The sequence below is a fragment of the Solanum dulcamara genome, chromosome 6 (genome assembly GCF_947179165.1).
Source record: "Solanum dulcamara chromosome 6, daSolDulc1.2, whole genome shotgun sequence".
In the NCBI taxonomy this organism is placed as follows: Eukaryota; Viridiplantae; Streptophyta; class Magnoliopsida; order Solanales; family Solanaceae; genus Solanum; species Solanum dulcamara.
The window spans coordinates 71,000,630-71,028,117 of NC_077242.1; the positions used below are offsets into that span (position 1 = coordinate 71,000,630).

A 27,488-nucleotide genomic window follows, 5' to 3' on the forward strand; every position below is an offset into this window, starting at 1 on the left:
TATATACTCATTGTTGAACACCCTTAACATAAAAAAAAGATAGTTCAATGGTTAAGACTATTCAAAGTTGTCTTAGTGGCCTGCAAGCCTAGACTTAGGTATTTTGTTTAATTTTTTTAGTTCCGTTTTTTAACTTAAAAAAGAGAACAAAGCATCAATTTATTTTTTTATTTATCTTAAAATATGAATACTTTTGACAAAAATTCTTACTCCGTCATTATTTTGGATAGATAGAAGAATTCTTTAATCGCAAGCTTCTCGAATGCAAACAACGGGCATCAAATTAATGGTCGCCTCTAGAACACATAACATGCTAATTCCCAACATCAAAGTTCTCAATTTGCATTGAGATGGTGAAGCTTTGTTACATTAATATTAAAATAATTTCATGACTTTATATTGATTGATACTTTTACATTGTATAGTCCTTCAGCAAAATAATAACTGAAAATATATTACTATTTTATTATTAGTAATGAGTATATAGCTGAAAAGTAATTTTTTATAAAAAGAAAGAAATATATTAACAACTTTGTATTTGAAAATATTATATGAAATAAACTTTAAATAAAAAAGTTACCTCTGACTCATTTTTGGCTTTAGGTAACTAATATGATTGAGCTACTTCTGTATATGATTAAGAAAAACTTACAAAAGTCTTACTAGCTTAGTAGTTAATTACTTAAATTATACTATAATTTGCAATAGTACGAATCTTACCAAATTTTGATGCATTCAGATATGTCCAAATACATGTATCTCGGGATACATGAGGTCAACATTAGGTAAAATTTGTTCTAGATACACTGTATCCAAGTAGATTTGCATGCATCTGTGATACATAGACAAAATCTCGCTTGCCTCTCTCCCATCTCACTAGCCACTCTCTTAAATATCTGATATGCTAGCTACATGTGAATCACACCAGATACATACAAATACATGTATCTAGTGTATATCTAGTGTGATTCTCATGTATCTGGATACATGACTATCTCGCTCGCCTCTTTCCATATTTTAGTGTATCTGATAGCAAAATTACATGTATCTAGGTGTATCTTCCTCAATATATGGTAAAAGAAATCTTAATTAGTGGTAAAATTTATAATTATTTAAAAGTATAGATAGAATTATAGTATATATGGTATGACTGTGTCTAATAAGGTAGTTTCCCTATGATTAACGGTTGTAATTATTTTTGAATCATTTACTTAAATAATGATTGTGTCTAATAAGGCCCTTCCCCAGACCCCGCGCATAGCGGGAGCTTTAGTGCATCGGATTGCCTTTTTTAAAAACTTAAATAATATAGTATATAACATTAATTACGAATTTTAATACATGTTTCACTTTTATTAAAAATAGCAGTATTTTCTTACCCAAAATAGCCAAAAAATAAAGTACCTTTCTTTTTCTTTTTTCTCTCCCCTGCTTTTCTTATATAAATAAAGCTTTCTCTCTCTCTTCGTTTTTTCCATTTCTCTTTCCTCCTCTTTTTCTTTTCTCTCTCTACTTCTTCTCTACTTTTTTTTATCCGTTTTTTCTCCTCTTTTTTTTCGATCCATGTTTTTCTCTTTCTCTTTCTTCTCTTTTTAGAAATAATAATTAATTATTTTAATTTAAAACTTAATTTTGAATTGGATATTATAGAAATGATGCTTTTACTATTTTTTAAATTAAATAATTTTTTTATATAAATACATATATAATGCATTTCTAACATAACAAAAAGAAATAAATATAAACGATAAGTGTAATATATTTTGAATTCAATATATTATACATATTATAAGCATGTTTCAATGCACGTGGTGGATATATTACTAAAATATTTTTAATAAAAAATATATTATAAGTATTATGTGTGAATTTTAAACATTCTAGTACTATTTAAATTAATTTACGCTGTTAGAAATGTATTATATTTGTTGAAATAATAACAATTGAATTTATAACAATGTATAATATTGAATTCTAATTGTAATACATTTTGAATTCAATATATTATACTTATTATAGAAATGTTTCAATGCACGTGGTGAATATATGACTAAAATATTTTTAATACAATAATATATTCCGTTAATAAGAGAAAAAAAAATAATTATAATAGATTTTGAATTTAATATATTATATGCATGTTTCAATGCACGTGGTGAATATATAACAAAAATATTTTTAATACAATAATATATTCTGTTAATAAGAAAAAAATAAAAAATATTATAATAGATTTTGAATTCAATATATTATAGGCATGTCTCAATGCACGTGGTGAATATATAACTAAAATATTTATAATACAATAATATAATTTAGCACCATTAATAAGTGAAAAAATAAATAATAATTAAAATACATTTTGAAATCAATTTATGATACATATTATAGGCATCTTTCAATAAATGTGGTGAATATATAATTAAAATATTTTTAATATAGATATATTATAAGTGTTATATGTGAATTTCAAACACTTCGATACTATTTAAATTAGGATAATTAATTATTATTTTAAAAAAAGGGAGAAAGAAAAAGAGAAAGAGAAAAATAGATAGAAAAAAAAAAGAAAGAAGAAGCCGTAGAAAGGGGAGGGGGAGGGAGAGGGAGAGAGAGAGAGGGGGGGAGGGAGAGGGAGAGAGAAAGAGAGAGAGGGGGGGTAATTGAGTGATTTTAGTTATTAATTAAGATAAATATGCTATAGACCATAATTTAAAAAAAATATCCTAAAAAGAGTAATTATTAATTAAAAGATTTCATTTATGTAAAAATTCCATTATTTTTGGCGAGTTGCGAAATCTGCAACTTTTCAACAAAGCCCAAAATTGCAAATGGACTTCAACAGTGGATCATCCTATTGGGCTATAGATTTCGGCCCACCAAAACTATAGGTGAAATCCATTGCATAGCTCTCCTTTCCAATTTCCATCGACTGTGAACTTTCCCGACTTTCCAATTCTCTCCGGCGAACTCATCGGCGATCTGCTTATCCGGCGCAATCAGGTAGGTAAGACAATGTCTCTCTCTGCATACTCAATATTTTCTCATTTATGTCTTCTATATGCTAAAACCCTAAACCCCTCTTCTTACACGGCTTGAATGTTTTGATTATGTGCTATTTGATTCCAGTAAGTTATCATGAAATGAAAAAAGAATAGTAAATAAGATCATCAAATATGAATATCGTTATGTAAATGTGAATTGTATGTAAAATGGAAATTGGAAAAATCCAAAGTAGAAATTTTACGTGTGCATTTTGTAGAGATTGTGGAGTATGCCTGTCTTTCAGAAACTTGAAAGTCTTTTTATATTCTGCTAAATCGCTTTGCGGACATCTGATAAAACTGGAAGAATGAATCCAGAAATGGATTGGAAAAAAGCAAGGGATAAAAACTACTTGTAGACAGTGTTCTTAAAGGCTCGTAATCTCAGTTAAAGCTAGATTGTGCACTTGGCTTTGCTCCCAGCTGGCACTAAGAGGTCTTTTGGTTTTTCTTTTGGTGAAAAGGGCTTAGGCATCTTTCGATGAGAAGGAAATAGTCTATGGTGATTTATGCATGTATTAAATCTTGCATAACTTGTACCATGTTTGATAGCATTTCTTTTGCTATGTACAAAATTCAACACATCAAATATGGTTTTTGGTTAACAAATTAGAATCCCGCATAACTAAATACATATTTAAGTTATGACAGAATCTCTGTATTATTTTATGCAAGATAGAAGATGGAATAAATAATACATGAATAAGTAAACCTTGTCTTTCAGAAGCTTAAAATTTTTATATTTTCCTAATCCATTTGGTGACATCTTATAAAACTAGAATGATAAATTCAGAAGTGAATTGGAAAAAGCAAGGGATGGAGACAACTTGAAGACAGTGTTCTTAAAGGCTCGTAATCATGCTTAAGCCCCAATGCTCAGTTAAAGCTAGGTTGTGCGCTTGGCCTTGCTCATCTGGAACTTTAGTGTAGGCACTGAGTCGTTTGTTTGCTAGTTAGGAGCTGATTTATTCATGTATTAAATGATGCATAACTTGTACCATATTTGGTAGCATTCTTTTGCTATGTATAAAATTCAACGCATCAATACGGTGTTTGGTTAGCACTTCAGAATCACACGTAACTTATATGCTTAAGAGGGTAGTAGTAGTAAACAATAAAATAGTTGGTAAACTGATGGATTAATTGCTAAAAAAAAGGTTAAATGAAATTTCTAGTGATTAGGAATAAGAAATTAAAATTTAGTATAATAAACTAGCTTGGGGAAACATAAAACTACATTTTTTCCCTCTAAATCAGAAATACCATTGATTGATATGATTTTTACTTCATTCATTTAGCGCGATTCATTTGTCCTTCTATTTAATTTTTCTTGCACTACATTTATGAGTGTGTGTGTGTATATGATAAGTAGTTACATTTTTCTTCATTAGTGTCTGTTTTCATTAATGTCTACCCTTTAATTCCACTTTGATTAAAGCCCCACCATACTTTGGTGTTTTCCTGCACTCTTCAGTCATCATTTTTTACTATTCTGCTTGAAATTTTGGTACAAGTATATGCTTTACTTCTTACCCGAATTTTACTTTTCGTTCCTTTTTTAAGAGTTAATTATTCACTTGGGAACTGATATATGAAGAGTTTCGAGGATTTAGTTTTAGGACTTATAAAGCCATTATCTTTCTATGGCCTTTCAAAAGTAAACAAAATTTATTAAAGGAGGGCATGGTTCCTGAGCTTTGTCCCGTGTGAATTTGGTGCAGATTTGGACATTGTAAGTTAGGCCAAAAGCAAGCTAAACTTTGTTCTAACTTCTAAGCGAGCTATACAACTTACCAATTTGGTACTCAACTAAGATACCTATCAAATAGAGAAGTTCTTATTCAACTAAGAAATAAATTATTGAGGAATTGTTATATGTTGAATTGATATGCTTGCAAAGTTGGAAAATTGTAATACAACCGTTTTCTCCCCCTCTCTCACCTTCTCTTTCTCTCGATCCCCCCCCCCCCCCCCCACATACACACACACCCTCCCAAAATCTCTCTCTCACAAATACGTATTCATTTAGGCAAAAAGACATGTCCCTTCTTCAAGCATAGTCGTGTTCCTTTTCTTTCCTTTCATTGTTTCGCGAACTCTGATATGTGAAAAGGTAAAATATTTCTTTGGTGAATACTTGTACCAGTTCCTAGTCTTATGGATAAAATTCTCATATTTCCTTGTTTGCATCATTAACAGCCATGAAGGTTAGGGCATCAGTGAAGAAGATGTGTGAGTTCTGTCGCACAGTCAAGAGGCGTGGGCGGGTATATGTGCTATGTACATCTAATCCCAAGCATAAACAAAGACAAGGCTATTCAACGTTTGCCTCTGAAGGCCTCATATCAACTGCGTATGCATTCTCAGGCTTCTTTATTTCTTTTAATATAAAAGTAAAGCAGTTATGTAAAACTGTACAGCTTCTAGTACTTGAGTCCTAAGTTGCGCGGACTCTTCATATTTGCTGCTGCACCCTTCTCGACACGAGACGGGTGCGGGATACGCATGGTATTCGGTCAACCCACATCGGATACTTTGACCAAGAGTCCATAGACAACCCACATCAGATACATCAGACGGGTGCGGGTGCGGGTGTGGGTGTGGGATTCGATCAACCCACATCAGATACTTTGACAAAGATACTTTTCCTCTTGGTCAATATTTGTTGCTTCATGTTTCAAGCCAAACAAAGAGATGCTAAATATTCAAGCGATTGTATTCCTACTTATGGTAGACAATAACAATGATCTGTAAGGAGAGTTGGTGGAAGGTCTTGAATGACTTTCTTTTTCTTTTCTGAGGGAAAAAATATCTTTATCTTTATAACTATATTTTTATAATATTGAATATGTTTAGCTGAATCCCCGCACCCATATCTATACTCGGATTCGTATCCCCGAATCTTAAAATTTAGATTTTGCCGAATCTGAATCTCGGATTTGCATCCGTCTCAGACACCCGCTCCCGAGTCTGAGCAACTTAGCTTGAGTCTCATTTGTTCTCAAATGAACCAAAATAGAGATATGCCTAGTATAGTTAGGGATACGAGACAAATGACACTAGGTGATTTCTTCCTGCTTTGGTGGCAGAGTTATCCGTAGCCTTAAGTGCGCGCAAGCTGAACCAAAAGCCCACCGTCATTTTAAAAAGAAGATAGGGATGGAAGATGAAGTTTTCTCGTCCATCTTAAGTAAGGATGGCAAATCTGTAGCTGAGTGGGGATTGGATGGGGTAGCATTTCATTTTTCTTTTAAAAAATAGAGTTGCTCGGTTAGGTAGCATTTTGAAATTGTCAAATAGAAATGTGGCAAGGCAGGCTTCTGGTAGAAAGGTTTACCGAAGGGAGCTGCACAAAATAGCTCACCATTTCACAATTTCCCAGAATAAAAAATAATTATCTGACTGTTCGATGCCAATTTGAAATTAGAAGTCTTTGCTCTTGAACAGTCTCCTGCACTCTGTTTGTAATCTTTGTATTGCACTTGTGTGTTGACTTGTCATAGGTATTTTGTTGACTTCTTAAAGTGGGGGGGGGGGGGGGTTGCCATGGTATTTTAAGAAAATAAGTCATAATTTTGGGATGGACTAAAACAGAATCAGGCCAAGTACTAAAATCAAAAGGAGAGAGTTGCTGTATAAAATTTGGACATGCCAATGGTATGGTTTACATCACATTTATCGACCAAAAGCTGTAACATGGCTGTCATTAGTTGTCCTCGATATTTCTTCCACTGCAAGTATTGAACTTTAAAATTTTGTTGCTGTCTTGCTTTGATGTGTAATTTTTGGATGTGAGCAATGGTGCATGGAATCCATGTTAAGAGGTTGTTAGAAGTAAAATATATACTAGACTATTAAGACTTTTTGCTGATACCTCTTCAGGCCTGTGATGACGAGGGTAAAGCAGGATACTTCAGCTACCGAAGGTATTCGCTCTCTCTTTCCTGGTAAGATCGAGGCGACTGTGACACCTTGGTGGAAAAGGGGGATAGCTTCCATTCTATTCAAGGAAGGACAGTAAGCAGTAGAAGTTTTTGTTGGAAAGAGTTGCACTATTAGCACTCTTAAACATTGATGTTTTCTTGAACTTTGGTCAGCTTTGCTTGCTGCTGTTACTTTTCTTGCCCCTTCATACCCTTGAACACACTGTCATTTGTGCTATAGTACAATTACAATGAGCTATAAGTATGTTGGTACCTTCTTTTTCTTGTAGTTAATTACCCAGGCAAATGTCCCGTTCCTTGCTTTCTACTATTGACCATAGGGTTGTTGATTCATCCGTCGGATAAGAGAACAAAGGATGATTCAAATTTCTTTTCTTTTCCTATGGAAATTCAGTTTCATTCACTATCATTTTTTTTTATTTGTCCGTTAGATAAAAAGAAAAGGTTGACGGGTTATCCGTTAAAGCAGGTTGCTAGGACTTGAGCAATTCGATGGAAGCCAAGATGCAATGTGACATTGTTGGACTGCAAAACCAATTTATGGATGTTATTTTCTTGTTAAATCAGAACCCATATATTTCTGGTTATTTTATTTAATATAATATTCTGCTTTTTCTTGAGCCGAGAGTCTATCAAAACAACCTTTCTACCTCTGAGGGAGTAGGGGTAATGTTTGCATACACTCTTATCTTCCGCAAATCCCATTGTGTAGTACAACACCGGTTATGTTGTTGTTTTGTTTATAGAATATTAATGGTTTCTCCAAGGACTTAGCGCTAGTTGCACGAAGAATGAAGGTGGACTTGCTTTACAATGGGATACAATGGGATCTGAATTGAACTTTTAATAATTGTGTCAAACATTATTGGAGCCTTTGTTGGGTGTATTATTGGATATCAATTATTTTGATGACACATTTCATCTTTGTTTTGTGTCAACTCAACCCACATTTTGTCACTTTCATTTAAAACTAGATGGTTTCATAATGGATGGTGGAAGTATCATTATATCATCATCCATAGTAGGATGACTTGCATCTATTAATTAGTATAAATACTTTATTTAGTATGGGTCTCAAAGTCGATTTATTTTTAGTAAGAAACTGACGGACTTGGCTCCTCTCCAATAGGGGATGCAGCAAAAGAATGCCCATTTGTTGATGGTTAACTCATACCAAAAAAATGTAGTGTAACTTGCATAAATTCCATAGTATTAAGATTTAATTATATCCTATCCATTTTTTTTCAAATTACAAAAATTTCTTGAAATTGATGGATTTCGGATACATCACTATATTGCTTGATACATAGCTCGTCGATACATAACTTTATTGATTGTTGCACTAAATGGGGGGAAATATCAAATTAAATGTCAGTTTCACAAATCACGCAAAACAAAATGATATCAATCTCTCCCAAAACTTTGGAAACTTCAAACAATTCAAATTACAAATTTTCTTCTCTCCAATCTATCCCAAATAGTAACAATTTTTCTTCTTCATCTTTTTCTTCATCCATTTTTTCTTTTTTAGTTTTCCTAAATTCTCTTCTTCCAATCTATCCCAAAAGATGGAATTTTTTTGATCACATACTTTATATTCTACCTTGATGTAACTTGTACTTAATTTGCAGCAGTTATGTATCAAGTACAGAATCATACAAATGATACATAGAATTTTATGATTCACAGACCTAGGGTTTTATATCAAGAATAACCCTAGATTTGTGAATGGTACTAGATAAATGTATCTGATACTAAATTGTACTTAAATTTGCAGCAGCTATGTAATAATTACAGAACCATACACATGATACATAGAAATTTATAATTCACAGACTTAGGATTATGTATCAAAAATAACCCTAGGTTTGTGAATGATACGGGATGAATGTATCAGTTTCAAACGTTTACTTATATTTGAAACAATTATGTATCAAGTACAGAACCATACAAATTATACATATAATTTTATGATTGACAGACTTAGGGTTATGTATTAAGAATAATCATATGTTTATGAATGATACTAATTGAATGTATCTAGTTCTAATTTGTACTTAATTTTGCAGCATTTATGTATCTGGTACTGAACTATACACATGATACCTAAAATTTCATGATTGACAAATTTAGGGTTATGTATAAAAAATAACCCTAAGTTTATGAGTGATACTAGTTGAATGTATTTGGTATCAATTTTTACTTAAATTTAAAGAAGTATGTATCTAGTACAGAACCATTCACATGATACATGAAAATTTATGATTAAAAACTTAGGGTTATTTATCAATAATAATATTTAAACACGATAATTACATTATAAGTTGTAATGAATCATAACGCTGAAAAGTACAGATTATACATGATTTAAAAAGTAAAAAATAGTTAGGTACATTAGAAATAAAAACATTTGGTAAAGAAGGGTGTGTAATAACAAGTTCAACTTTTATCGCCCCTCTTTTTAGAAGCTTTTTCAACGGGATTCGAACATGAACCTGTACCCTTCTTCGCTTTCTTCTCATGCAATTTCTTCATGATTAATGGATCGTTCCATTATTTGGATCTATTTTCATGAAAACTATCATCATCCAAATCAAACTCACGAGTATAGTATCTTCAGTTTGAGGAACATCTTCAGTTTGAGGAGCATCTTGATTTTGAGGAAGATCGTCAATTTTAGAAACATCTTCAGTTTGAGAAAGATTTTGATTTTGAAGAACTAACTAGGTAAGACCAATACTAAAAGATGGACGAGAATTCATATGTATTAGGACATTAAGGTGAAGAACAATGATTTGAAACAAAAATTTTCTATAAATTGGTGTACAAAATGCCAACAGAGAGGATGAAGAACTTCTATTTTTCTTAGAATTTGAAAGTAATGACGAAAACTTTGAAGAAGGCGGTTGAAAATCAAAATGCCTGAAATGGAGGCTGTAATTGAGGCGTGAATTTAGGACAGTTAATTAGGCAGCGGAAAGGTGAAGAGTTATGAATCTGAAAATTGGAGAGAGAAAGAGGAAAGTAGGAATTGTTGAAATATTTTCAAACGGTATGAATTTTTAGAGAATATGATAAAATAAATTGTGTATTTAAGTAATTTTTTTCAAAAATATATTAAACCTAAGTTTGTTGATTGATTCGATTTTATCGAACATGTTCAAATATTTGATCCATTGTATTTTTTTATGAAGCTTATTAATTATTTACTATTTTCTGCATTTCCAAAAAGAATGACCTACTTTTTTTTAGATTGTTTCAAAAAATATGACACATTTCAAGACTTTAATTTCAGCTTTTCGAGTGGTATATTTAAGGACACAAGATTAAATGACATTTTGATATATTTGACATAACTTTAATTTAGTACCACAAAATTGAAAAATCTTACTCCTTCTATCTTATTTTTTGTGGCACTTTTCTTTTTTAATCAATCTCCAAAAAATGTTACCTTACTATAATTAGAAGCAATTTAACATTAAAATTTTCTTTTTATCCTTAATAAAATGAATTTTAGCCACACAAATATCTAAGAATTGCTTTAGATTACAAGTTTCAAAAATCTTTATTTTTTTAAGCATTGTGTCAAGTTAAAGAGTGTTAATAAAATGAGACGGAGGAAACATTTATTTTCTTTACCTCCATATCAAGTCAAATTAGGTCATTCTTTTTGAAACATGGAGAGTATATTATTATAATTGACGTTTTTTCTAACCAAAATAGAAAAAAAGTGAGTCATTTGAAATTTGCACATCTAATATATGCATTCTTTTATGACTTATATCTTGAGACAAGACATAAATTCCACCTTAAACTTGTTCGAAAAAATCACCTACATACTTCATTTTTGCCAGTGACCTATTACCCCTTATTCTAGTTAAAAGTTTATTAGTCGTTCCCCCGAGAGGTGATGTGGCAGAGAAAGTGTTTACACTTTCTAAAAATGTGCAAGCAATTATAAAATAAATTCAAAACAAAATAGATTGCACAACTATCACGAATCTATTAAAATTTATATTTTTTCTTATTTCTGATTTACTTTTCTCTTTATTCTTTTTTTCTTTACTTTTCTCTTTATTCTTATTTCTTTTCTTTTTTGCAAAATCAAATCATTGGAAAAAAAATTGAGAAGGACTCTCCTTTATTAACGTTTTGGAACTTGATCCTAATGAATTGGCTATTTTTTACCATAAAATTGGTGACAATCAATTATAATTTAGCTTAATAACTTTATTCACATGCCCATAGAATATAAGCTAGTTAGCCAATAAATTAAGAGAACGACTTTACTTTTATTTAATATTATGAGAAGAAAATAAGGAAAAGAAATATTATCTTTGTATTATAATTTTTTTTTAAGAGTTGGCTGTTCAAAAAATATATTTATATCATCAATTACCTAATAAATAGTTATAGACAAATTATTAACAAAGCATTTCGTTGTACAACTAAATATACAGAAAATAAACTGATGTCGTTACTTGACTTGATTTACATTAATTATATGTACTTTGTTAAATTATTTTATTGATTTTAAAAAAAATATAAAATAAACAGAATTGTGATTCAATCCATCAACAGATTTTACAAATAACACGACCAATTAAGATGCACTTAAAATTAGAAAATAATAAAAAGAAAAAAAATCTATTTCCAATGAATTTTTTTTCATTCAAGCCACAAAACATTTCAAAACATAATATAACATTATATTATTTTTCAAAACTAATTTTCTCCCATATAACTTGAGTACAAGTGTACAACACACTTGGAATAATTTTATACACAAGATCTGAAAACTAATGATTATAAAAATAGACCTCCATTTTATCAGAGTAAGAAGATATTATATTTTTAAAGTTGTATTTTGCATTAGAAAATTGAAAAATCATAGCTCTTAGAAAAATTTACATTATACTACTAGTAATAATATTATATTAAAAATATCACATCTTGTCCTTCGTTAAAAGATCTTATTATAGGTAAAGCTATCATTTGTTATTTTCTTCATATGTAGAATAGTATTTAACTGTTTTGTAGACTTAAGTTACAGAATTACCTAAAAACTTATATTTAATCTACATAAGAAATCATAATACTTAACACTAGTAAACTAATTAGAGTTATACTTTATATATAAAAAATAATTCTACAATTCTATTCTCTAATATTTAGATCAAACTTCACGAAAAATTTTCCAACACTTTGGACATGCTCTAATAATAAGATTGAGACAAAAGAGATATTTTATTAGAGCATGTTCAAAATGTTGGAGAATTTTTTTTGAATGCGTGTGAAGAGAAAAAAATTAATCCATTGTCAACAATTCTATTTCTCTAATATTTAGATCAAACTTCACGAAAAATTTTCCAACACTTTGGACATGCTCTAATAATAAGATTGAGACAAAAAGAGATATTTTATTAGAGCATGTTCAAAATGTTGGAGAATTTTTTTTGAATGCGTGTGAAGAGAAAAAAAATTAATCCATTGTCAACAATTCTATTTATCTAATATTTAGATCAAATTTCACGAAAATTTTTCCAACACTTTGGACATGCTCTAATAATAAGATTGAGACAAAAAGAGATATTTTATTAGAGCATGTTCAAAATGTTGGAGAATTATTTTTGAATGCGTGTGAAGAGAAAAAAATTAATCCATTGTCAATAATTCTATTTATCTAATATTTAGATCAAACTTCACAAAAAAATTTCCAACACTTTGGACGCGCTCTAATAATAAGAAAGAGACAAAAAAAGATATTTTATTAGAGCGTATTCAAAATGTTGGAGAAATTTTTTGAATGTAGTGCGAAGAGAAAAAAATTAATCCATTGTCAACAATTCTATTTCTCTAATATTTAGATCAAACTTCACGAAAAATTTTCCAACACTTTGGACATGCTCTAATAATAAGATTAAGACAAAAGAGATATTTTATTAGAGCATGTTCAAAATGTTCGAGATTTTTTTTTGAATGTGTGTGAAGAGAAAAAAAAATTAGTCCATTGTCAACAATTCTATTTCTCTAATATTTAGATCAAACTTCACGAAAAATTTTCCAACACTTTGGACATGCTCTAATAATAAGATTGAGACAAAAAGAGATATTTTATTAGAGCATGTTCAAAATGTTGGAGAATTTTTTTTGAATGCGTGTGAAGAGAAAAAAAATTAATCCATTGTCAACAATTCTATTTATCTAATATTTAGATCAAATTTCACGAAAATTTTTCCAACACTTTGGACATGCTCTAATAATAAGATTGAGACAAAAAGAGATATTTTATTAGAGCATGTTCAAAATGTTGGAGAATTATTTTTGAATGCGTGTGAAGAGAAAAAAATTAATCCATTGTCAATAATTCTATTTATCTAATATTTAGATCAAACTTCACAAAAAAATTTCCAACACTTTGGACGCGCTCTAATAATAAGAAAGAGACAAAAAAAGATATTTTATTAGAGCGTATTCAAAATGTTGGAGAAATTTTTTGAATGTAGTGCGAAGAGAAAAAAATTAGTCCGTTGTCAATAATTCTATTTCTCTAATATTTAGATCAAACTTCACGAAAAAATTTTCAACACTTTGAATATGCTCTAATAATAAGATTGAGACAAAAAGATATATTTTATTAGAGCATGTTCAAAATGTTGGAGAATTTTTTTTGAATGTGTGTGAAGAGAAAAAAAAATTAGTCCATTGTCAACAATTCTATTTATCTAATATATAGATCAAACTTTACAAAAAAAATTCCAACACTTTGGACACGCTCTAATAATAAGAACGAGACAAAAAACATATTTTATTAGAGCGTATTCAAAATGTTGGAGAATTTTTTTGAATGCAGTGTGAAGAGAAAAAAATTAGTCCGTTATCCATATTGATTTTGTCAAAAAAATGATGATAATGGTGATGGAGGAACAGATGATCATAAATTAGTTCATTTTTGTTTTCTCATAAATTTAATAAATCATACTTTGGTACAAGCCAAAATACTCTGGTATTGTACAATAATAAAAAAATATTTTGGGAGAATAAAATATAAACAAACTTTACTCATCTCCAATCCATACCTCTTGAAAAGGGTATGAATTGGAAACCTACCTGGAAAAGTACTCCATTACTCGATAACTTTGTCCGCAGTTTCAATATTCGAATAGTAAAATATTATAAGTGAAATTTTCTTATATAGGATTAAAATAAATACATTTGAAGATTAACACTTATTTACGTTAGAATACCTTCTACAATGTACAAGTATTTTGTTATCTACAACTCACGACCTTTTGTTTCCATGTGATAATTTTGCATAAGTTTGGAGATTTGTTTTTTCTTTTTTTTAGGATCAAGAAAATTTTGTAAGTCCAAAATTTGTGGACATAAATCAAGTTCAATATTATTAGCCTCACTTGTCTCTATGATTGAAGTGGTCAATATCAATTTCGAAATCACTAGGGTTAAAAAAATCAAAAAGGAAATAGAAAAAACTCACCAAAAACCAAAAAAAGATATTTATTTTTTTAGAAAGGAACATGGATTTACAGTAGTATCATATAAAATTTTATGAAATGCATTTTTTAAAAGTTAAAAGATTTCAGAAAGGAGCACATTTACCAATTCATTTATTTATTCTATAGGTCTATAACAAATTTCGGGTTCGAGTCTTGAGTATGAAAAGATTCTTGATAAAAAACGTTTCTTCAGAATGGAGCTCTGCATAACACATATACAAATATAATCAGACTTCAACATAGATACTAGACACCAAATAAAAAATCGAAAAAGAAAAAAAGGTCTATTAACAAAATTCTCAAGCTCATATAGAGAAACAAATTGGCACTATCCACAAGAATTAATTTACTCCAAATTCAGTTAAGCATCACATTCACGTGGCCCATCAGATTCTTGAATTTTGATTCTAAAAATTGTACAGTAGTAGCAAGATTAGTTTACCACTAAGCACACACTAGGACGAAAATAATAATATAGTTAGTGTAATTTTATAAATGAAATTTATCGAATATAGAGTATATGCATATTTTATTTTTATCTCATAGAAATAAATATATTATTTTTGAAAGATCCTCAAATTCAAATGTAGCAAATTAAAATATTTAATAACAAATAAAAAATATAATATTTGAAATACAATAGATAATATATGTAACAAATATTAAAAGCCCGAAACCACACATATATAAAGCTACTACTACGACACATACACATGCTTTCACGCTCCCATCAAATCTATTGACACTAAAAAAAAATGAATCAAATTTTAATCATCTATTAATTGCATATCCTAATTCTCGATCTCCGTACCTTTTTAGTTGTAACCCACAAGCACACATGTGACATGATAATTTAACCTCAAAGACACCTAATTGTTACCCACTTCACTTCCTAGTCCACTATTGGAACCAAGACAAACCCACAGATAAAGCAGAGAGAGAGAAAGAGACTCCAGGTATTAGAAGCACCCTTTTGGAATTCAGTTTCAATTCCATTTATTTATTTATTTATTTATTTATTTATTTATTATACACTATTAATGAGTGTTTTGTATTTTGTATCTATATGGTTGCTCTGAGGTAAGGTAAAAAAGTTGTCTTTTTTTTTTCTTAATCTGATTCTTGAAAACTGAAAAGGGTTTTTGTTTCTTTACTTTTTGGGACAGAAAAAGATTGGATTTTTATCTTGGGGTTTTGTGATCTGGTTCATTTTGGAGCTTTGAAGAGGAATTGGATAATAATTCTTGTATGTTTAGATATATGATGCTGTCCAGTTCATTCAGTGCTTGGATCAGTCATTTTCTAGCTTGCATGGGGTATGTATTCAGATTCTTACACTCAATTTTTGTTTCTTGTTGTTTGTTCTGTTTTGTATTCAAATTTGGTGAATTTTAGGCTGTTAGAAGTGATTATATGTGTGTGATGGGGCTTTTTAGTTGTTTGTTGAACACATTATTTACTGCCATTGACTTTTTTTCTGAAAATTGTGATTCATTTGCCTATTTGGAAACATTTAGCTGCTATTTGTATATTTTAGCTACTGAAAAGGATACCCTAAAAAGGTAAAATAGGAATTGGAGGAAGGGGTTTTGCTCCTACAAGAGGAGGGAGGAGAAAGTTTAGAACTTTCCCTTCTTTAGACGGAGGAGAAGGGTGGGTGGGTGGGTGGGGGAGTGGTGGGGAATCAGATGTCTAGGGAAGTGAATAATAAATTTCTTCCCATTTGTAGTAGCCTTGGTGGACACAATTACATTGTATCTGTTGCTGGTACAAGTTGCTGGTGGGAGGTGGTAGTATTCCGTGGAATTAGTCGAGGTATGTGCAAGTTCTTTTGGTCACCAGGGTTATAAAAAAAGAAAAAGAAAAGAAACATAAGTTTCTCCTTATTACTTTATCGAGTGTTTGGTGTTTGGTCGTCCAAATTATGGTTTGAAGAGTAGCTGATAAAGTGAACTTCCTTTTCCAAAAGGCTAATCCTATCATGATTATTTGTAATCTGTCAATTTAGATATATGGTATATGATTTGGGTTAATACCATGCTTTCAAGACATAATTTCTAAAACTCTTGAAGAGAAATAAAATTGAAATGATTAGATAGATCAGATTAGGTTGAGAAGTAACTAACATTTATCATTCTTCAAGAACTCAAAGACTGTTTCAAAATTCTAATGAACACTATCAGCTGTGGGACATCTTCCTCTATATATAATTGTTCCTTTTTGGGTGATTAGTAAAATACTTTGAGAAAGTTTGGGCAAGAAAAGTATACTTCGAGTCTGTTTATGCAATCAATAGTTGGTAGAATATTCTAGGTGTGCTCTATGCACCTCATCTTGGAATAACGTAATAATTAGCGTAGGAGTGATCTATCTTGGAATATAAGATTTCCAAAATGGATATTGTCATTAACATGGGATGCTGGATATTTTTTCATGTTTCATTTTTTTGGAATTATCTTTTCTTCTCCTATTGCTTTCAGTAAGCCTAGTTTTGTTGGGAACTAATGCTCAGTCTGGTCTGGAAGGGGTTTTTATCTTGCAAAACAGTCTTAAGTGTATTTTCACTAGCAAAGAGTGGCTACCCGAAAGATTGGTATTTACTTTCTGCATGCTTTCGCAAAGGGGGAGAGGACGGAGGGGGGGGGGGGGGGGCTGGAGGTGAACTTGCTAATCTACTCCCACACTCCCACTTCCAGGAAGTATTAACGTTCAACTCTGGTCGTCTCAAATAGATAAAAAAAGGGAAGTACAAGTGATACTTCCTCCTTCCCTTCCAATTTTGGGAGGGTTGAAAAAACTTAAATTTTTTCTACTATCTATTGCTTCATTTTGCTTTGTATCTTGATAGTTTGTTGTAATTTTTTCTTCTTGCAACCCTTCTATGAATACCTTCCCTTTTAAGCTGAAGGTCTATTCAAAACAACCTCTCTACCCCAGAAAGGTAGGGGTAAGGTCTGCGTATATTTCACTCTCCCCAGACCCACTTGCAAAAGTGTCTGGGTATGTTGTTGATGTTGAAAAAACTTAAATTGAAGGGAAGCATACTCCTCTAGTTTTACTCCAGATTCCTTGTACTCCTAAGAAAACAGAAGGAAATATCCCATCTTCCTTCCTCCTTTAATTTACTTCCTACTAGTCATTGTCTTAGAGTTCGTTACTTGGTGTGTCGTATGAGTAATCAGTGACATGAGTTTGGAGAACTTTTGAGTGATCAAACCTTGAACTTCCAAATCTAGAATATATTATGTCATAGATGGTGGCTATTCGTGAGATTTTTTTTTTGATATGATTTTTGATAACATTTATGAATGTAAGTGGAGTAGTCATCTGGATATCTTTTATTTTATGTGTATGTTCGCTAATTTTTCCCAGTTACCTTACCGTCATGTCTTTAGTGCTTCCCAATTTTCTGATCCCTTCATTTGATTGTTAGCTAATTTGTGTAAAAGATCATTCTGGCTGTCCTTTCATTAACTTTGTGCTAACTGAAGGGTCATATAATTTGTGAAAGGGAGGATAAGAAATTCATAAATATGGAGATTAGGCTTGTCTGGTCCATCCCAATTTGTTGAAAAGCCATATGCCGAAAGAATGTTGGGTCGAAATTCATTCTTGGAGGTCAAGAATGAAGAGTGTGGAGGAGAAATTTGGGCAATTTGTTCTTTTCTCTAATTTTGTGGTAGGAACCGATGACTCCTATTGTCATAGAGAGACAGTTCTCAACACACAAAATAGAACATTGAAGCAAGAGCAGAGAGTAATTCACAGACATAAGAAATGCAGTCTTTGAGAATAAATAGAGTGTAAGCGGTGCTATAATGAGGACTGTAATCAAAAGATGATTGTTTTTCTCAAGTGTGTAGTGGTTTTCATGAGTATTACTCAGGACTATTGAGTGAAAATTTCCTTAAGGGTGTGGTTTTTCCTCTTATTAAGAAAAGCTTTCATGTTAAAATTTTGGTAGCCTTGGTCTCCCTTTTTTAATTCTCGTTGATTATCCTGTCTTGGTTCTCCATTTTTTCCTGTAATTTATCATGAATATAATTTGTATAGGCATTTTTCTCAACAACAACTGGTATTAGAGCCTAGGTTCAGCTCATTCCAAGAAATATTGTTCACGGCAAGTTGTACAATACTCTATGAAGTTTCTTGGGAGTAATGCACAAGGTGGCAAAATTCACCTGACAGTTTCTCCTCGTGGCAAAGAAGGATGAGGGATCTTTTACTCTAATAAGGGATTGCGCAAGGCAATAGTAGGCAATACGACAAAGTACGAACCCAGAAAACCTGAGGATTGGATGACATGGATAAAAAAACAGCTAGTGCAATCAGATTACACTAATAAGATGTTCTCAACAACATCATTGATGAAGATTAGTGCATATAGAGTATAGACAAGGTTGGAATGTCCATACATGTCCATAAGATTGACAAATAAATTGTGCCTAAAGAAGCTATTCTACGCTCTGAAGAAGTTGTTTTCTTCTTACAATCTATGAATATGAATATTTTCTGCTCTTGATTTTGTCTTCTATTTGGGTGTGTTGAAAGGAGAGAATTGTCTCTATATTTATAACAATATAGGAGCCATGAGCTCAAAGCACAAAATAGAGAAAAGGAGAAATATGTCTAATGCGATTGATGTTTTCAGCAGATTTCTTGAAAATCCGGGAAAAGAATACTAAGAGATACCTCTGAGGAGTACTTGTGTTTTGAAAGATCTTATCCAGTCTTGAAGGGTTGTACAAATGTTGATATGGATCTTCTGATAGTAGAGAACTATTATTGGATATTTGTTTACTTTTTGTTGGGAGCTTCAATTTGTCCCTCTCTATAACTGAAGTGGATTATATTGTTGCTACTAAAGCTGGCAAGGAAATGATGTGGCTCAATCGGTTTCTTCAAGAAATCTGGCTCGTGTTAGAATGAGTATGTTGTCTATTAGAACATTCAAAGTGCAGTAGACATGAACAAGAACTTTATGTACCATACAAGGAGTAAACACATTGATGTGGGATATCATTGGATTCGAGAAAAAGTGGAGACGAGAGAGCGAATTCTTACAAATCGTGAAGATTTTCACTAGTGAAAATGAAATATGTTGACCGAGATAGTCCAAAAGACAAGTTTGAGTTGTGCAAAGACCCTATAGGCTATGTTGCTTGGACTCGGGTGTAGGTGTTAATACGATGCAAATGTAGAATTCGGATTCCTCATCACATAAATTTTAGAATTTGGTGGTATGGATCCGAGTGCAGATACATGTGTTGGGATACGACAATAAATGTATATTAAAACATAAATAAACAAGTATATGGTGGACAGAGTTACTTGGTACCTGTTGCTGGTGGGAGGTGGTAGGTATCCCGTGAAATTAGTCGAGGTGCGCAAAAACTGGCCCGAACACCATGGTCATAAAAAAAACATAAATAAGTATATATTTTAATAAAAGTTATTGAATTAAACAAATACAACTTAATTCCTTATATACACATAATATTTTCTTTATAAGATACAACAACAACAACCCAGTGAAATCCCATAACCGGGGAGGGTAAAGTATACGCAGATCTTACTCCTACCAAGGTAGGATGGCTGTTTCCGAGAGACCCTCGACTCAAAAGAAGCATAAAAAGAGGTCAGATGAGGCTAGGAAGTTCAAAGCGATATGGAAAAGCAAATAATGAATAACGCAAATAACGAAAGCGACATAGATAAAATAGAGTAATCAAAGTACAGAAAGTAATAGAAAGATAATAACAGAAGTCAGAGCACAAGAAATTATAGTGCGCTAGTGCGCCTACTAATACGGAAGAATAACGAGACTATGTACTAGCCTTCTACCCTAATATGGGTCCTCCACACCCTCCTATCTAAGGTCATGTCTTTGTTAAGCTGTAACTGCGCCATGTCCTGTCTAAGATATCTTGTGTAAATCAAAATATTCTCATACTTCTTGATCATAGATGTTGTCAAAGCACCCTAGGTAAGTTGAGCAAATCTGGTGCGATGCCAAATGGTGTCGAATTGACATGGATGTGCAAGGATTTGAAGGGCTCTAGCAAAATAGCCTATAGGTGCATCTAGAAATTTGGTGTTACCTTTGGTAGGCTTAGGTGAATTGGTCTGTGAGGGGGAAATTTATGGGGTCCGTCCCCTACTTGTTAAAAAGTCGCACCAAATGGTGTCGAATTGACATGGATGTGCAAGGATTTGAAGGGCTCTAGCAAAATAGCCTATAGGTGCATCTAGAAATTTGGTGTTACCTTTGGTAGGCTTAGGTGAATTGGTCTGTGAGGGGGAAATTTATGGGGTCCGTCCCCTACTTGTTAAAAAGCCATGTACCAAAAAATCGCTTGGTAAAATTTCATCCTAGAGGTCAAGAATAAAGTATGTGGGGAGAGTTTATGCAATCATAAAACTAACAAGCCTTCTGCAGTCAATTTAATTCTCTAGCTCAATTCTCTTTCAGGTAGAATCTTAACTGCTCTTTCTCTTATTATTTTTTTACTAGCTACTTTGTTATTTGAATTTTGTTGTTCCTCCTTCCTCATAGAGGAATTGTTAGCAAAGATAATGGAAAAGATAAATAAATATTATGTTGAAGGGAAAAAATATTAGGCTAAAGCCATATGCAGTCCCTTAAACATGTCTGCATTTTTCACCGACACCTTAACGAAAACTAGCACCTATTGAACATCTATATTACCCTTAAACTGTACCTATTAAACACAGAGGTGACATGACAAAATAAGTGTTCCTCATTTTCCTTGGGTGCGTAAATGCATCTCAAATAATGATTTATTTATTTTTCGAAAAAGCTTACATTTTTTACATATGACTATAATGAAATAATTAACTTTTTAAAAAAGTTTGAAACCTCCACCAGTCGTCTTCTCTGCCCCAATTCGACAAATCTCCTCATGTATCTTCATTCATTTTTTTTTTTTTGCTTAAATCTGCATTCAGTTCTTATTCTCACTTTTTTTTTGTTCTTCTGCTTTTATGTTTCTTTTGATTTTTACAAAAAGTAATTTTTGAGCAAAATAATCTTTTTTCCCCCTTCTTCTTTCACACTTAGCCACCACTCCACCACAAGTTTACCATTTTCGTTCATCTGATTTGGCATTCAGGAAAAACAATTTTTCTGGCAGTTGAATCTGAAGAAAGAAAGAAGATTCTTGGGTCATTTGAGTTAAAAATGTTGGCCAACGCTCGTCATCCATTTCCGTCCATTTCCGAGCAAACATCACCAATCAACAATTATTCCGTTAAGTTATATAAGAGAATTAGATAGAATTTATTTTAAACGACACAATCTAGATCCCCTCTTTCTCTTCTCTATCGATAGCGAATAAGTTCACTGGCACCGTTTATCTTCCACAAACATCTCAACAATCATTCCGTTAAGCTCTATACTGTGCTTCATCGTTTATTTTCACTCATTAACTAAATATGAACATTTTATTATAAGGAAGAAAAGAGTAAGCTTTGCCCAAGGGGGTGGAGTGACAACTTGAGACGAGGGGAAGAAGATGAAAGGGGAAAGGGTTGGGTAAGTGGCTGTGAGGTTTAGAAAATGGATTTTCCTTTTTCTTTATTCGTTGATTATTTTTTTGGATTATAAGGGGGTCACAACTATTTTTCTTATTGGTATTTCATTTTTTATAATTATTTTGGGCCATTGCCACATGTTCTTTTATTCATGGCTTTTTGACAAAATTTATGTGTGAGTTATACACACTATATTTTTTGGGCTTGTCATTCGTGTTCAATAGGTACAATTTTTCAAGATTGGAGTGTCTAATAAGAACAATGCTCTGTTAAGGTGTTAAAGTGAAAAATGCGAACAAGTGTAGAAGGCCGGTAATGACTTTAGCCAAAATACTACTACAATATTTATCTATGAACATATATATAAATGGCTCCAACCATTCTAGGCACTGTCCTAATAAATTATTTCAGCAATATAATAATTTTCCTAGGAACAAAAATGTCTCTTTTAGGGGAGAAGGAACAACAAAATTTAAATAACAAACTAGCTAGTCAGAAAAAAATGAGAATCAGAGAGAGCAGTTAAGAATGTAGAGATTAGAGAATGAATACCAGAAGAGAAGTGAATTAGCTGCAGGAGGCTTGTTATTCTTATGATCGTAAACAATCATCCTATTTGTAGGATAAGAATAAACTTTTCTTCATGACAATGTCTAGCTAGTTGTCCAAAACTTTTCATGTAAGAGGTCACTTGGCTGATGAAGCCACTTGTCAAAAGGGAATTTAAATATTAGTATTTAGGACAGTTCCTAGCATGACTAAATCCATTTGCTTATCTGCTCATAAGTAAAAACTGTAGTAATATGTTTGATAACTGTGGTATCTGAGTCAGCTTTCGCGCACCCCGACTAATTCCACCGGATATATGTTGCCTTCCACCAGCAACAGGTACCAAGTAACTCTGTCCACCAAGGATAGGATAGATGGGAAGAATCACCTAGTATTTTTGTCTCTGCTGGGATTAGAACCTGATATGCCATGACTCTCAACCACTTCATTGACCACTACGCCACGCCCTTAGGTGCTACCTTTTCTGTTATATTTGCCAACATATTTTGCTTTTGGTCGGGCACTTCCCCGAACCATGCACATAGTTGGAGCTTAGTGCACCGGGCTGCCCTTTATTTTGCTTCTCTCTACTTTTGTGGACTCCTATGTTATGAATAGAGGAGCATTTTCTCCTTCCAACGTAGATAAATAGAGCATTGAAGCAAGAGTACAGTGGAGAATAATTCACAGACAGTAAGAAGAAAAGCATTTGGGAGGTAAATTAGAGTGTGACTGGTATTATATTAAGGTGAGTAACTCAAAAGAGGGTTGTTTCTTTTGAGCGTGTAGTGGTCTCTTCCAATATAATACTATAGTGATATTATTTGGCGTTTCAGGCCGTGGGTTTTTCCCTTATTGAAAGGGGTTTTCACATTAAAATCTTGGTGTACTTGATTCTCTTTTTATTCTCGCTATTTATAGTATTTTGGTGCTTCTTTTTTTAATTCTTGTTACGTATCTTGAATATTATTTGTGTGAGCGATTTTTCTCAAAAAGGCTGATGTTGATGTCACAATGAGCAGAATTTTTAATGATCATTAGTGTCAAGAACTCGTCTTATATTTGCTAAGGATATGGGCTATTGCACTGGCTCTTAAGTTTTTTTGGGATTTGGTGCTCAAATTCTTTCAAATGGTTTCACAATTAAACTTAGGTAGGGTAGTTTTGACTAGCGTCTTCTCTCTACCTATTCTACCTACCTGTGCCTCTCTATGTTCAATTTATTGAGCCATTTGCTGGCACACTCCTTAGTCTATTGAGCCTTTTCTCCCTACTCCAAATAAAGTAAAAGGAAAAGGAAAACAAAGAGGAAAAGAATAAATAAAAGAAGAAAGAGAAAGAAAGTAGAAATGAGAAGTCTTCAAATCCTAGAACCAGATTATACATGCAGAACTGTTTTAGAGAACGTGTCCCACATCGATTGAGTCACTGTTTTAAAAAGGTTTTACAAGGTAAGTTGCAAACAATAACAACAACCTCAACATAACCAATGTATTCCCAAAGTAGGGTCTCGGGAGGGTAGAGTGTGTGCAGACCTTACCCTTACCTAATAGGTAGTGAGGTTGTTTACAATAATTTGCAACATGTTCTTTCTACTTTAACTAAATATATGGAATTTAATTTAGGCAGACATTTCATCTCTTTAAGCTGCAGTACCTAGACATCCTTTGAGTACAGAGTTCCCCCACCCATTGCGTTTTCTTGTTTTGCAGCTTGCATGTATATATTGTTAATCGGATACTCTGTGTGCTTGTTTAATGATTCAAGAGCTCTGTTCTTTCGAATAAGCTATTGCTTTTTATTGTGGCATCAAAACAATTTTCATCTTTGTCACCATGTGTTGTACTTGTATACGCAAATAAACCTGAATTTGAACAGAGCAGAGGTTGCTTTGGTTGCTGTTCCAAATCTCAACCAATTATTGCTGTGGATGAACCATCTAATGGACTACGAATACAAGGAAAATTGGTGAGAAAGCCGAGTATATCGGATGATTTTTGGAGCACCAGTACATGCGATTTGGAGATTAGTACTGTTCAATCTCATAGAAGCATGTCTTCCATCAGTATCTCAAATCAGAGCCTCAGTCAACACAGTGGCACTGGCAATGCTAGCAACAACAATGAATTCGTAAATCATGGTGAGTTCATTGCACTGATGACTTGAGTTTTTTATATATTAGAATACTAGTCACTTCTGTAGCTAGACATTCGAGTCCGTTTTCCACTTTCATTGCATGATTTCCATTCAAAAACATAAGACATACCTAGTTGTGAAGTAGCCCATGCATGAATATTGAATAGGGCGTTTTATGTTCTGTTTGCTATCTTAACTGTCTACTGATTGCAGGCTATCTTCTTTGGAACCAGACTAGGCTTCAGTGGCTAGCAAGTAAAAATCCAGAGAACCGACGAGTAGCTGAAGAACCGATGTTAAAGTGAGAACCTTGTTCTTGTTCTTGTTCATGTTCATGTTCATGTTTTTTATGAGCATTTCAACACTATGGTACCATTCTCAGGAATCATATGTTAGCACCTTTCCTAAAGTGGTATTATGCCACTAGAAGTCTCGGAGATTACTAGAAGTCTCGGAGATTATCTTTCACTTTCTCTTTTATAACCGTGGTGTCCGGGCCAGCTTTGCGAACCCTCGACTAATTCCACGGGTACCTGCTATCGGATATGGAGCCAAAAATTTTACTTTATGGGTCCGGAACCACAATCCTTTTGTTTATTGGGCTCTGGAAAGATTACTTATATTTATTAAATGATTTTTTTTCTAAAATACAAATACTGGGCTCTACCTAACCCTTAACTGTAAGGCTTGCTCCGCCCCTGCCTTCTACCTCCCACCAACTCAGGTATCGAGTAACTCTGTCCACCAAAGCTTGAACATATAAGAAGAAACCACCTAGTGTTTAATAAGCTTCATTCAAACAGGTTTTTTTTATCGTTGAATAAGGCTACCACGCCTATCCATACACGTCAAGACTTTTAAAATTCCAGAGTTTATTTTGCTCTTACATTATTTAAAGTTTGTCTACATTTCTTGGCTAATTGTGCTTGTTTTGTTCTGTCTGGCTATAGTTGGAATGTTTCCTATGAAAGCTTATTTGGGACCAACAAGCGATTCCCTCAGCCAATTCCTCTCTCGGTGAGTCACTTCTCACTTCTCGGAACTTCTATTCACTTCCATTTGAAGCAAAAGCTCGGATTAACTGTGTTTTTTTCCAAATGGCTGTTCTTTATAGGACATGGTTGACTTTCTCGCTGATATTTGGGAGCACGAGGGTTTATACGATTAACCATGTTGATCGGAATTACGTATTGATTTTCTTCGCGTTATCTGAATTTTCGGGTTGTTTTAACCTCTGAAAAAGGTGTGTATAGTTTCCAGAATACGGGGAGTGACAGGATGCAAGAATGTTTAGAAAACAAAGATTTTTAACCGATAGAAAATGAGAAGGCTAATAGTAAAGGAAGCATTTATATAGGGGTTGAATGAATATATGCTTTGTAAATGGGAAGCTAATTTACTCTGCATAATTTGATTATGTGTTGCTGTTTTTATTAATTTTGTCAAATTTGATTTGCATATATTGTTCCTCCTGTTGATGAAGTGGCTGAATGTTGTCTTGAAATCTCTTTGATGCACACCTAGCCTTCCAAATTTCCCAACATGGCCATTCGATAAAAGTAATTACCAAAAAAATGGCTATTCATTGTATAGGTATGTATAATCAGTATATATTTTATGTATAGTCAAGTTATATTTAGTTTTTGAGTGTATCATAATGTATATACAGTGTATAGATCATGCATAATTAATCTATATTGTATGGTCAATGCATATTTTTTTTGACTTTTGGCAAGATATATTGTAGTCACTGTATATTTTTTATGATTTTGGCTATTGTTTTTGTAAATAAAACATGGTTATATTTGTTGTAAACTAATTAGTTTATTGTATATATTTGAAATTGTCTCAATATAAATAACAAAGTGTTTGATACATTGTTCTAATTAGGTTGTTATGAAGATTAAAGATGGGGCTTGATGATAGATTAGGAAAACATCAATTCCACGTAGCTAGGTGTTATGACCCACCACTTGATCTTGAAGAAGGAGGAAGAACCTAGAGTCTTAGAGAGACTTGTAGAAGACTCTAGATTCTTGTAGAGAAGTCTTGAAAGACTTAAAGTTCTCTAGAATTCTCTAGAGTGTGTAGAAAATTCTAGAGTAGGAACTTTTTTGTAAATATGGAAGGATTTGTATAGTAATTTTTATTTACACTTAAGCTCCTTAGGAGTAGTATAAATAGAGGGGGCATTCATTTGTAATAAACCATTCAGAAATCAAGCATTCTTTCCAGTAATATAAAGACTTTTTTCATAAAAACTCTCATCTTTCTTATAATCTAGCGTTTCCTTAGTGATCTAGTCTTAAAGGCTTACTTGAGCTTGCAAGATCGTGAAAGATTCGTGAGTAAGTTGTCAAGTGCCGCATGGAGGTCTTAGTTGAAGTCTAAGTCCGTGACATAGGGGTGTTCACAGTTTGAGTAAAAATCGAATCAAATTGATTAAATAAATCTGATTTTATTGGTTTGGTTTTAATAATTTAAAACTCGATTAAATTAGTTTAATTTTTATTTTGATTTTGATCAATAAATGACTCGTGAACACCCTTATTAACACAGGCAAATTACACTCAGTAGCCATTTGGCCAAAATAATTACCAAAAAAATAGTCATTCGCTGTATAGGCATGTATAGTCACCGTATCATAATGTATATTTAGTGTATAACTCATGTATAAGTAATCTATATTGTATAGTTAGTGTATAGTCACTGTAAATTTTTTATGATTTTGTCTATTTTTTATA

The 27,488-nt window shown here is 32.4% G+C and overlaps 2 protein-coding genes across 5 annotated transcripts; both read left to right on the top strand.

Moving 5' to 3' along the window:
* Positions 1 to 2,899: 2,899 nt before the first annotated feature.
* Positions 2,900 to 7,244, top strand: LOC129891372 (uncharacterized). Its single transcript, XM_055966711.1, has 3 exons — positions 2,900 to 3,007; positions 5,244 to 5,397; positions 6,927 to 7,244. Exons 2-3 carry the CDS (start codon positions 5,246 to 5,248, stop codon positions 7,063 to 7,065), a joined length of 291 nt encoding a protein of 96 aa, XP_055822686.1. The 5' UTR covers positions 2,900 to 3,007; positions 5,244 to 5,245; the 3' UTR covers positions 7,066 to 7,244.
* An 8,160-nt stretch (positions 7,245 to 15,404) lies between these two features.
* On the top strand, positions 15,405 to 26,986 carry LOC129891373 (uncharacterized). 4 transcript variants are annotated; one of them, XR_008767188.1, is made up of 7 exons: positions 15,629 to 15,821; positions 24,492 to 24,748; positions 24,958 to 25,045; positions 25,695 to 25,761; positions 25,859 to 25,987; positions 26,228 to 26,337; positions 26,635 to 26,986. XR_008767188.1 is itself a non-coding variant. In XM_055966712.1 (6 exons), exons 2-6 carry the CDS (start codon positions 15,754 to 15,756, stop codon positions 25,910 to 25,912), a joined length of 534 nt encoding a protein of 177 aa, XP_055822687.1. In that variant the 5' UTR covers positions 15,405 to 15,461; positions 15,672 to 15,753; the 3' UTR covers positions 25,913 to 26,204. The 4 variants fall into 4 exon arrangements, 2 of the variants coding, with proteins under 2 accessions (XP_055822687.1, XP_055822688.1); XM_055966712.1 differs by lacking the exons at positions 26,228 to 26,337; positions 26,635 to 26,986 and adding an exon at positions 15,405 to 15,461 and having other exon boundaries at positions 15,672 to 15,821; positions 25,859 to 26,204; XM_055966713.1 differs by lacking the exons at positions 26,228 to 26,337; positions 26,635 to 26,986 and adding an exon at positions 15,568 to 15,585 and having other exon boundaries at positions 15,672 to 15,821; positions 25,859 to 26,204.
* Positions 26,987 to 27,488: the final 502 nt, after the last annotated feature.